At 47.7% G+C, this 12,060-nt stretch overlaps 1 protein-coding gene across 12 annotated transcripts in view; it reads right to left on the reverse strand.

Moving 5' to 3' along the window:
* Positions 1 to 12,060, reverse strand: part of LOC112646807 (BTG3 associated nuclear protein) — a 104,902-nt gene that overhangs the window by 54,294 nt on the left and 38,548 nt on the right. For 7 of the 12 annotated variants that reach the window (XM_025427069.3, XM_025427065.3, XM_035716047.1 and 4 more), the window contains 2 exons: positions 2,560 to 2,676; positions 831 to 1,006 (listed from right to left, as the gene is read on the reverse strand). In XM_025427069.3, coding sequence (XP_025282854.1) covers positions 831 to 1,006; positions 2,560 to 2,676 — 293 coding nt within the window. Of the gene's footprint in view, positions 1 to 830; positions 1,007 to 2,559; positions 2,677 to 8,353; positions 8,512 to 9,752; positions 9,845 to 12,060 lie in introns of those variants that run through there. The other 5 variants (XM_025427071.3, XM_025427070.3, XM_035716048.2 and 2 more) reach the window with 3 other exon arrangements.

Consider the following 12,060-nt stretch of genomic DNA (forward strand, 5'->3'; position numbering starts at 1 on the left):
AATCCCCTCTGAGCACCTGTGTCTGGTCTTCAACAGAGACGTGGATAGGCCTATGGTCAAAGGCAGTGACCAGCTACTAGTTATAGAAGCACAATGCCTGTCATTAGAAAGCCTCCAGAAGCTGACTAGACGTGCATGAATGAGGTCTGTGTCACATCATGAATCATACCATGTTTATGCTCACATGGAAAAAGCCCACAGGATTCTACAGAGCTCTCTGGACATGAAATTTTATGTTTTTCTCACTTTCTTCTACCACTTTTTAAAAACAGTAAACATGTACAGATCTTCCTCAACTGGGGATGGGGCTATGTCCCAAGAAACCTATCATAGGTTGAAAAAATCTTAAGTCACAAATTCATCTAACACCCCTAACCTACCAAGTATCACATGTTCGCCCAGCCCACCCTAGATGTGCTCAGAACATCCACGTTAGCCTATAGCTGGGCAAAATCATGTCACACAAATACCGTGCGAGAGAGCTCATGGAACTTACCGAACACAGTGCTGAAAGGGGCAAACAGAAGGGCTTGCAGGGGATGCGGAACAGTGGTCGGCCTGGTGGCTACTGACTGCATGACTACGGGCTGATTGGGAGCCGCTACCTCACATCACCAAGACCAGACTGCACGCTGCCAGCCTGGGGACAAGACCCCAATTCAAAATTTGAAGTACAGTTTCTACCAAGCATGGATTGGTTGTGAGCCATCATCAAGTTGAAACACTGTGAGGCTGACCGCTTTGCTTTCCTCCGCGGCAAACACACAGAACAGGACAGGAAGCCGTACCTACCGCCTCTCAGGCAAAGGAAAGAAGCTTTGCGGGCGCACCTTCTGAGTTGAGGGTGATGAGGGTGACGTTGTTGCCAATGTTCTGACTTCCTGACTGTCCACAGTTGGAAAAGGAGTCGCTGGCCTCGGACCCGCTCTCCCCGTCCTCGTTGTGGCTGTCCTCTTGACCCGGCACCTTCACCACAATGGTGTTCTGTCGTCGCCCGGGCACCGCGCTGAGCGGGAAACAAAAACACCAGCCAATGTTGTGAGCGTGCCATGAGCAACAAGCAGACACTAGCACTGAGGCACTGCCATGTTCTTCTCACCTTCATTTATCAGAGACTCTAAGCTGCGCATGGAGCAGCAGCTCACAAGTCTCCCCATACAGCTCTCCCTACCAAGATTAACAGCAACTGAGCAGCACGAAATAGTCTGGGGTTGGAAAGAAACCGTATGAAATTGCAAAGTTTACAATCATGTTTGTATCACAAGAGAAAAAAAATCACAACCCACTGTGACTCAAGGCCTAGAATGCAACTCTCTGATCACAGAGGTGATCCTGCAAAACGTGGACATTTGAGTAACTTTTTAGACTATGCAAAGGAAAGACTGGATTAAGAGAAAGTGAACCTGGAGACTTTTCACTGATCCAATCCACTCCCTACTTAGACCTACCAGAAGCAACTAGACTCTGTTAATGGCCATTATCACTCCCAACTATTCCCACCAACAAAATCCACTGAAATGGATCTAAAAAGCCAGCCAAGAACTTCCTAAGGGACAGTTTCACCACCCTAAGGGGTCCTGATATGGGGCTGTAAGATACTGCCAGGAAAACAGGACATAAGTCACCAGCTCCAAAAAAGGCCCAAAGCATCTGTATTTATTGCCTGGAGACATGCTACGCAGCTCTTCCAAGACCGCCTCAACAACATCCCTTCGCGGGCACTGGTGGGCACAAAGAAAGTGGAAGAAATGCCACCTCCCTGCTTACAGAGACAAAACATGCTTCCTATCCTGGCTGTGCCACGGGGAGGGGGCTCCACCTTCTGGACTCGATTCACAGCAGCCTGCTCAAGCTGCCCTGGCTCCTAATCGCTCGGGGTCAGCCCCTGGCATGCCTGACCCTGTGTCTCACCACTGGCAAGAGCTCCCTGGCCCCCAAGCATCTAGCCAGGCCTTCTCCTGCCCCCCAGCGCAGCAGGCCGCGGCACTATGGGGCCCTCAGGAGTGGCTAGAACAACAAAGGGCACAGGACACAGCTGGGGGAGGAACGATCTGCAGACAGGACCCAGAGAAGAGGCCAAATGGAGCTCTGTGAACACACAGAGGGGAGCCACAAACAGAGGGGCCCTCTCGGGGCACGTTACCAGGCCACGCTGGGCCCAGAGCCCTACACAGGGGCACCCGCGGTGGCCTCCATCATCGCATGATGCCTTTTGTGCACTCCCGTGTCTGACCAAGGTTGCATTTACAAAGTCTCAAGAGAAAAAGGTGGGAGGAAAAACATCGTCACCCTGAAGGGCCTCCATCACTTAGCACACTAAGGCCGTGCATTGGCCTGACACGCTGCTAGACAGACAGGTGAGAACACGTGGTGGTCGGGGGGGGACGCAGCAGAGCCGTCTCCCCGGCCGAGTCACCCCCCTGTGGCGGACGCGGCACCGCCCCGACCACACAGAACCGTGGGCCGTGCCCCGCGTGGAACGTCGACTGGTCCTCGGGGGGACTCATCGCGGTGGCAGTGGCAGTGAGAGGTGCTGGGGTTGGTGTGGTGGCTACTGACTTGCTAATGATATTTTCCAGGGAATCCGGCGCCCTGTTGCTCAAGGGGTCGTCCATCTTGGCTACAGTGGCGGTCTGCCGATCACTGTTGAGTATTACTGTGGTCTGGGGGACGACGCTACGGAACAAAAGAATCACAAAGAAAAAAGAAGACCTTAACACAACAACATTCATTTGAAGAGCACATAAGAGTCATTCAATACAGTCAGCTCCCAATGACCTGCACTAGGGGAGGGGGGGCCCCCCGCGGGGCTCACGCGGCATTTACGGTTGACACTGGGCAGGGAGTGGCCGGGATGGGCCTTTCTTTCTCCTTTCCCTCTGCTTGCTTTCTTCCTAGGAGAGAGTTTACCGACCCTCGACCCTCGCTGCTGGTAGTCCCAGGTGGGCGGAGAAAGGAACACGGACACCCTCATACAGAAGGCAGCGGGGGTCCCGGGGTCTTCTGCAGTTAGTAGGGTTTCTGAAGTCGGGTGTTTGCATGAAACACAGCTTGACATTGTTACTCACTCCGCCCCTACGTGACAAATCAAGGCTTTCATAACCACCATGCTTGTCGACATCATTCCAGAACATTAGTTAGCTCTGGAAGGACAGGGGCAAATGTGACAGGAAGACTGCAGGCAAAACCACACCATTTATCACCTCGTGTTCTACTAGTGGGGTGCACCAACCACAGAGGGCCTTGGGTCTCTGAAGGAACATGATTATGTGAAGGAAAAGAGCCCCCATCCAGAGGCCTTCCTAGCGGCATGGTATGGTCAAATAAGCAGTGGCCAACAGCTTATCTCAAGGCACGTACTCCTGGAGATGCTCAGTCATTAAGCTTCTGGCCAGTGGTGCTATGGCCATAGGAAATTTGAGCATGCTGTGTCATGAGGTGGCCGGGAGCACTGGGAATACCATGCATGGACTGGTATTCCCATGGAATGCATGGGAATCTGACCTGAGAAGGTGTCATTCTTGAATTTCACAACTCTGGGAAAAGATTTCATAGAACCAAAAGCACATATGAAAATGGAGCCCTGTGTCACAGCCACACAGCTGTTAAATGCCCCCTCCCAAAATGAGAGACACAAACAGTGCCATTCCATGCCCAAGTACATCACAGGACCATGGGGTGTTTTTCTAAAATAAAAGCAAAATCAACTCCATTTCATTCCAATGTAGTATTTTTTCAGGGATTCTACTTGTTCTTCGGTGATAGTGAAAGTAACCCACCAAATCCCTGCAGCCTATCCACAGGGCAGGCATCACAAGTGGCCTGGGTGACCTCAGCTTGGTACTGTGGTCACACGCAGGCTTTCAAGATTTCAGGTCTCACGTATCACAACAGGAGATGACAGGTTTGCACGCATTTGGTATTTTCGTGATGTATATTCCAAGGAACCCTGCTGTCCCCCAGGGTCCCACATGTGCCTCTCCACCTCTCTCCCTCCATGAGCAGCTAAGTGGAGCCACCCTGGGGCTTACAGGGCCCCCTAATGGGACTCCACCCAGATGGCAGCACATGAGCGGTCTCAGAAGTCCCAAAGGAAACAGACTGAAACTTACTCATGGCACCATCTAGCAAAATTGTTTGACTAAATATACCTTCTCTCCCTAACAGTCCTCATTAAGGTCAAAGAAGTAACATTCTTAAGCAACAAGCTTCAATGTAAACAGGTAGCCCTAGAGGTCCACCAAGATGCCCAGGGGGTTCCTGGGCATGGACAGCTCTCAGCAGCGCATCGTCCGAATTCCCACACTGCGTACTCCTTCCTAACAACGTTTTCCCCTTGAAAGAGCACCTGGTTGGTCTCTGTTCCCTCTCCCAAAGCCCCTTTCCCACCTTAAAAGAAAATGACCTGTCCCTGCAAATGCATAGATGTGCACTGTCCATCCGGAATATCAACACCCCAGGGGACACCAGGCTGGGCGTGAGAAAGCCGTAGAGGCACCTCCATCGACCAACGAAGCACCCCAGAGCATGTGAATGCTTTAGCGTTCTCTGCTTTCAATAAAACCGACAGAGGACCTACTGGCCTTTTCAGCTCAGAGGTCATCAAAAATCATTTTTGACAGCAGCTTACAAAGACCTTTGACACAACCTGAGGAGCTGAGAGGTACTTCTCCTCCCACATAGTTATTTCTGTGAACAAGGCTTCTCAGCATTTAAAACCTTAAAAACACTGGAAGCAGGAACAGGGCTGAACCTTGTCTCACTTTAAGTGATAAGTCATGATCACCGGCGGATTCAAAAACTAGCCAAAACAAAAGCCCCATCCATCTCAAGACCACATTCACAACACTGGATTATTAAGAATTAGTTATACACATATTCTGTTTTATTCAAAAGTGTACTAATGACTGTCAGGAGAACTCAATCCAAAAGACCTTTTTAAGGCTTGGGGCCTGTGGCAACAGGAAGTACATTTTTCAGCTCCAATTTTTGTGTTCCCATTGCACAGGGAGGGGATGAGATGGGAATGAACTGTCAAAAAGCAAAGGAATAAGGTGAAATCCAACGGTGGAAAGCTCATTTGTGGGGTACTTTTAAGCAGATGATGGTATTTAGACTATAATGCAAACATCTGAGAAAGCAATAAATCAACATTACAATGTACCAGAAATTACACCCTTTTGACTAATCAAATGCATTTATATCAACCTCAAATTGTATTAAAAAAATTTCATTTTTCAAAAATTAAGGAACATCCATGTCACATTAATAAGATGAAATAGTCATCTAAAGGTTGCTATGGGAAAACTGGTACAATAATATAAGTGTGTTTTGCCTAGGCTGAATTACACTCTCCAATTATTCAATCAGGCACTAATCTGCACATGCTATGAAGCAATTATTCTGCAGGGGTGATTAAAAGTCCTATCCTAGGTGAGCCTGGCCTGATGAGGTGGGAAGTTTAGGCTCTCTTTCCCGGTCTTGGAGACACCAACTGGCTCCTTCCTCTGATCCTGCTCTCCCCTTCCTGCCCTGGACTAGAAACATGCTTGGCTGCCCTCACAACCGTGTGAGCCAACTCCAAGTAACAAACCCTCACCGGGTGTACTGTGGCCGTCCCTCCTCTCCTATCACACACACGGGAATGTATCCCCTCCCAATTCTGCTTTGAAATCACTATAGAAATAATAAAAGTAGTACATAAAGTCCCATGTCCCCAGGGGTGGCATCCTATAACCCCTGTCATACAGCACAGCATCAAAAACAGGATTTCACCCTGGAATACTTCGGTTAATGAGTCTACAGTCCTTACTCAGATTTCATGAGTTCTACATGCCTCCTGTATGCATGTGTGGTTCTGGGTGGATTGACCCCATGGGTAGACCTGTGTTGCTGCCAAGGAGCAGCCTCGTGCTGTCCCCTTAGAAAAACCCACCCTCCCAGCCTCATTCCTGTCCCCCAACAACTGCTAACCTGCTCTCACCTATGGTTCTTACACTTCGGCAAGGTTAGGGATGTGGACTCACACATCTCATGACCTTCAAGACTGGCTTCTGTGCTCAGCAGAATCCCCAAGATCTTGCTAGCACCCACCTTCAGTTTCACTGGCGTTGCTGCCAAGGACTTTCCTACCGCACAGAGCTTTATTTATGGGCAGCCCAGGCTTTTTAATCTTTAACACCAGAAGGGCACATGGGGTATTCACAGGTTTGGGTTATTACAACTAATGCTGCCATGGACATTCATGCAGAGGTTGTGAACACACATTTTCAATTCTCCGGGCTAAACACCCAGGAATGGGACTGCTGGGCCACACAGTAAGTCCTGCCAGACTTTTCCAGAGCAGCTGACCCATTTTACATTCCCACCAGCTGTGGATGAGAGACCCAGTTTCTCCACATCCTCGCCAGCATGTGGTGGTGTTACTATTTCTCATTTCATCATTCTGACCGATGTGGAGCCACACGCTGTGTGGTTTGGACTTACGTGCCTTTCCCTGATGACTAATGATCATGTGCTCACTTGCCATCCAAATCTCCTCTTGGGCAACCTATCTGTTCACATTTCCTGCCCACTCTCTAACTGGGCTGCTCTCCTGCAGGTGAGCAAGCCATCCATCCCTGTCAGGTGTATGGTGTGCAAGCCTTCCCCCCACCCCGTATGTAGCCTGTTTCCTTCATCTTCCTCATCGGTCTCTAGAGGAGCCTAAGTTCAGCATTTTCATCACGGTTTTCATGGGCAGTGCATTCAGTATCAAGTCTCCTACAGCTGCATCGGCAAGTCTCACAGCTTTGTACTGACATCTATGCTCCATTTCAAATTAATTTCTGTTCCAGGTGTGACATGACACCAAGGGTCCTTTCTCTCATTCTGCTGCGGATGTCCAAGCCCTGGCTCCAGGTGTTCAGGGGCTGCACTTCCCCTACTCCCTGGCCTCTGCACTTGTCAAAGCTCAGTGGGCCTAGTTCTAGGCTCTCTGTGATATTCCTTCCACTCATCTCTCATCTTGTTTTCTAAAAACGATGTGCTCAATTCACTCTTTAGCAATCTTAAATCATGTCCTATACCTTTAATTATGTTTGCCATTTTGCTTTTTCAGTTCCTATTAAATAAAAACCAAAATTAAGGAAAAGTGGGAAAGACTAGCTTCACAGACTATCCTGATTGTTTTAATTCTAAGATATGCTAATTACCCATCAAAATGGTATCATTCAGAAGAGCTACTCTGTGATGTGGCCCAGTGACCTGTGACTAAGGGTCACAAGAACCACTCTCTCTCTACGGACAGTGAGTATGGGGCCTCCAGCGACCCCCCCAGGGGCAGCCAAAGGACAGCACTGCCCCCAGGGATCCCGGTGGTAGAGACACACTCAATCCTCGAAGCGTGCCTTACACCTTTCCTGTGCAGACGGGCAGCCCACCGCTCAGAAAGGCTAATGTAATAACCTGCCCAAGCTCACACAGCCAAGTTCGATTTGAGCTCAAATCCTCCAGAGACTAACAACCAACACCAACAAAGCAACAGTCCATAGCCCACTACTTTCTGAACATCAGACTTTCCTGGGGGATCCAGGGGCCACCCCCAGAGAGCTCAAGGCTTTTGTTTTTTAACCGTTTTCCCTGGTGATTCTGATGGGTGTCCCTGGTTTCAAACAACAAACAAAATCACACACACATTCAACCCTGTGTAAGAGGCACAAATCCACTCCATTCGCTGTTTCCCCACAATGCTAACTTATTACGTGGCTCACTTCCTACAGCTTAACTTGTCACGTGGCCATCCCCCACACAAGCAATCTGTCCGTTTCTCAAGGAGGTACCCCAGCTACTTAGGTGAGTGCACAGTACAGGCAACCCTGCATGTTTGACACATGAATAAATTCAAAAATAAGTTCCATGACTGTTCAGTGCTCTGGCTCTTGCCTCTAGCTAGATTCCTTGATCTCATGCTGCTGGGCCACGTGCTCAAAGAGACCAAGAGTCAAGAGCCAGGACAGAAACCCAACAAAACGACACCCAAAGGACAGCCTAGGGCGCTGCAATCCACTCAGGGTGACCATGAGGCCTGGATGGTATTAGACCCTCAGTGAACAAGAAGCCTTAACAGGATTAATCTCTTAAACCTCACAGGGGTGTTGAGGGTCAAAGTACACCAAGCGCTTATAGGCAGGACCTCAAGGACCATGATCCTTACATCTTATTTTATTCTCACTGTACTGAGGAGACCGGAGCTTGGCAAGGGTATGAATGTGCCCAAGGTCTCCCACTTATGGGTAATAGAGCCTGTCATGCTCCTTGTCACCTGTTAGCCAAGACCAGAAAGGATCTGATGTCAATCACTGCTAACACTTACCCCTTCAGTGTTGGGTGTTGAAACTATTTTATTTTGATGGATTTAAAACAAGACCTCTTCAGCTGTCAGAGGCATCATGCTAACATTTTCCAAGGTACACTTACAACGTGGTCTTCAATGTCTCCTCTGTTTCGGGAAACTGCTTGGTGACCATGTTAGAGGTACCTGTACTAGAATTTAGAACACAAATGGTTCTGTCCCCTTTGTCCATCACTCACATAAAACAGGACTACCATTTGCATATATGCCAAGGGGCTCTGTTGAAGACTATTCAAAAATTAACAAACCACAAGAACAGAAGACCTAAATATTTTCTTGAAAAATGCTGGATTTAAACTATTTTTCACAAGTCAGTATTTTCCACTTTTTATTACAAAAAAATAGAAAAGAAGCTGGTTTAACACAGAGAGCTTTAGGACCACACCATGGTCAATGCAGGCAGGGACCCAGGGAGGAGGAAGGGCAGGGGCACCCAGGACAAAACCCAGCCAACAAAAGAGGAGCTCAGCATATGGCATGCAGAGTGCCCAGCAAGAAACACAGATCTTGGGCAAAGAGAAGACGACAAATTACATCAAGTCAGGTGAACCCAGAGTTTTCAACAGTTATTTGGAAGAGCTTCATGTCAGATCTCTGTAAGCTTAGAGAACTTGACAGAAATTCTAACTGAATTAGCTAACTCCTCACACAGATTTCAGGGGCACATAACTGGATTCTGAATGTACACGTGTACATGCAGACACACGTGTGCATGCATACACCCAAATCTACATTGTGTCCTAACACAAGAACCCCTTCAACATGGATGACAAGAGAGCTTAAGGCTTGCAGCCAGCTCCATCCTAGTGAAACAGCACGCTGACTGGAGTTTGAAGCTGTTGTGAGCTCAGAGGGGACAAGCAGCCATCAACCTGCCAGTCTGCCACAGACATGGTGGGGCAAGGGGTTGACTTCCTCCCAACCCAAGAATTCCGGTGCACTGGGAGTACCCAGGAGAATGCCTCTTAAGCTCCCCTGCAGCATGGGGCGCCCCTGGAAAGTCAGATTCATATGAGCAGCATAAGCGGTCTGTCCTTGCTTCCAGGTCCTAATGACCAAAGGAAACGTCCACTGGCACTGCCTGCTTTTACTCCACACTAGTGTTCATCCAGGAAATAAGAAGCCAACTGCCAGCAAGTCTGATTAATCATCAACAGAGGCATGCCCGTGGATGTTCAGCGAACCAACTTTCATGGCTGGGGTGACACAGATACCCTTCATCAGCCGCAAGGCAGGAAAGAAAGGCCACAACTGTGTTCTCGGCCTCAACCTCACCTTATGCAGGCAGGGGCTAAGAACATGACCATCCTAGGAGAAACTAACCTTCCAGACACACATTTAAATAACTTAAAATACTCACAGCAAGTGCCTCTGAATGTTATGAGAGTTCAGTGAAGTGAGAGCCCTGCTCCCGGCCCAGAAGAAATGCCCCACCCTCAGGGTGCTCCCAGTTGCCATGTGTACTAACCCGAACCTGGCAGGGACCTTGCTGACAAGGTCTTCTCACAGCGCTGGCTAATTTACCATGCCTCCCTCTCTCCACCCGTGTGAGGCAGGCAGCTCAGGTATGGCTTCTATTCACACACTGATATCCAGCTTTGTGTTTCATGGCTGGGGGAGGAGGAATCCTGCTAGAACATTGGAAAAACATATGGAAACTTCTCTGCCTCCCTCCCCCCTACACCGAAGTCTCTCTGCACCACACTCTGCTGACAGCTGATCCTTTTGCAATTCAAAGTAACATTTGTGAAGTTCAGTTGGGTAAAGCTGATATAATACAAATTTTTTTATAGAAAAAAAAATCTCAATTAACAAAAGAGAGCTAGCAAAAATCTCAAGTAATTCCACTTTCTATTCATAAGAAAACAGGTTTGCAGATTCTTCTGAAACTCCACAGATATGCATACGTTCCCTAAGCACATATATCTCTTACCAGCTTTCACAAACGTACTCCTGAATGGCACACAGGAACCTGGGTCATACAAACATTATATGGTTGCATTCATTCGAGGAATATAAAATATAGTGAAAAGGATTAAAGAGGAAAGGAGAGAAAGTGAGTGGGAAATATCAGAGAGGGTGATAGAACATGAGAGACTCCTAACTCTGGGAATGAACAAGGGGTAGTGGAAGGGGAGGTGGGCGGGGGGAAGGGGTGACTGGGTAATGGGCACTGGGGGAGGCACTTGACAGAATGAGCACTGGGTGTTATACTGTATGTTGGCAAATCAAACTCCAATAAAAAAATATACAAAAAATAATAATAAAGGAGATGTCCTTCCCCCCCCAAAAAAAGAAACTCATAACATACTATGTTAATTAATTTAACTTAATTTATATTTTTAAAAAGCTCATATATTGTAAATACTTTTTACATAAAGTTGGATATTGTTGTTTAGTTTTTTCAATAGAGTTATATTTTGCCAAAAAAAAAAAAAAAAAGGAATCTGGGTCATAATAAAACATACCATGTGCAGTGCATTGTCCTTACAAACACTGAACTATTCACCAGGGGAGCAACCCTTACTTACACAGTAACTGAGGTCTCTAAGCCCCAGAGAGGCAAGAGGGCTACTCCCCTACCTTCCACATAGGGTGGTTCCATTCCTGGGAGCCACGATGCAGTCAGGCTACATTCCCAGGTCCCCACGAAGCAAACAGAGCCCCGAGACAGGTGTTCACGGATGGGAGGTAAACGGGAGCAAGGCTCCACTTCTAGAAACAGGATGTGCCAACCTGCAACTGTCATCCCACAGATTCAGAGGATCCCATATCAGAGCAGCTCGTGCCCCCAACATATACACCAAGCATTCAAATGAAATACTCACTGAAATTTGTTTTACAGGGTTTAGTTCCATTCTTTGCAGGTTAAAGATTAAGTCATAAAAAAAACAGGACTCAAAACAATATTCTTGGGGATAAGGATAAATTAGCATTAAAAATTTACTTCAAAAAATTATTTTCAATATCTAATGAGATGAGCAAGATACAGTAAAAAACCAAATCCCCCAAAATAACCAAGTGCAACAGAGAAGTGGGGATAGCCAAACACAACAAATTTCAACCACTAGCAGCTTAAGAGAGAAGATTCTGGAGCAGATAGACCCTGGAGGGGTCGAGTTCTAATCCCAAAGAAGTCATGCTATATGGTGACAAAATCCTCTGGATGCACGCTCACAGTCCCAGATCAGAAGAGCACCTTGGTTAGGAATGCATATTCTTTCTTCTCCCTTGCAAGGAGCTACAGAAATGACTACCAAAGAAAAAAAGTAGGAAGGGAAAAACTGAATGACAAGAGGGACTCCTGGGTGGAGCAGGTACTCTGTAACCACATAGAGGGCGTGGGGTTGCAGGTGACCACAGCAGTGAGACCTAGCACCCAGACCCTGGCCTCTAATGCCATCTTCCAATAAAGAAGAAATGACAGACTCTAGGGCTGGTACAGGGAGCATGCAAACTGAGCCTGGAGCATCTTATGGCACTAGGAAGGAAGGAAGTACTCAAGACAAACAAAAACCCCAAAATGATGGGGGAGGGGCATGTCAAAGGACAAAGGGGCCACCTAAGAGCACTCCCAATGGCCAAAGCTGGTACATCTGAGCAACAAAATATAGGAGTATTGGATTCTAACCCAAAGTATACAATAAATATCCCTGAGTCAACACTGA

Source organism: Canis lupus, chromosome 5 (assembly GCF_003254725.2).
Source record: "Canis lupus dingo isolate Sandy chromosome 5, ASM325472v2, whole genome shotgun sequence".
NCBI lineage: Eukaryota > Metazoa > Chordata > Mammalia > Carnivora > Canidae > Canis > Canis lupus.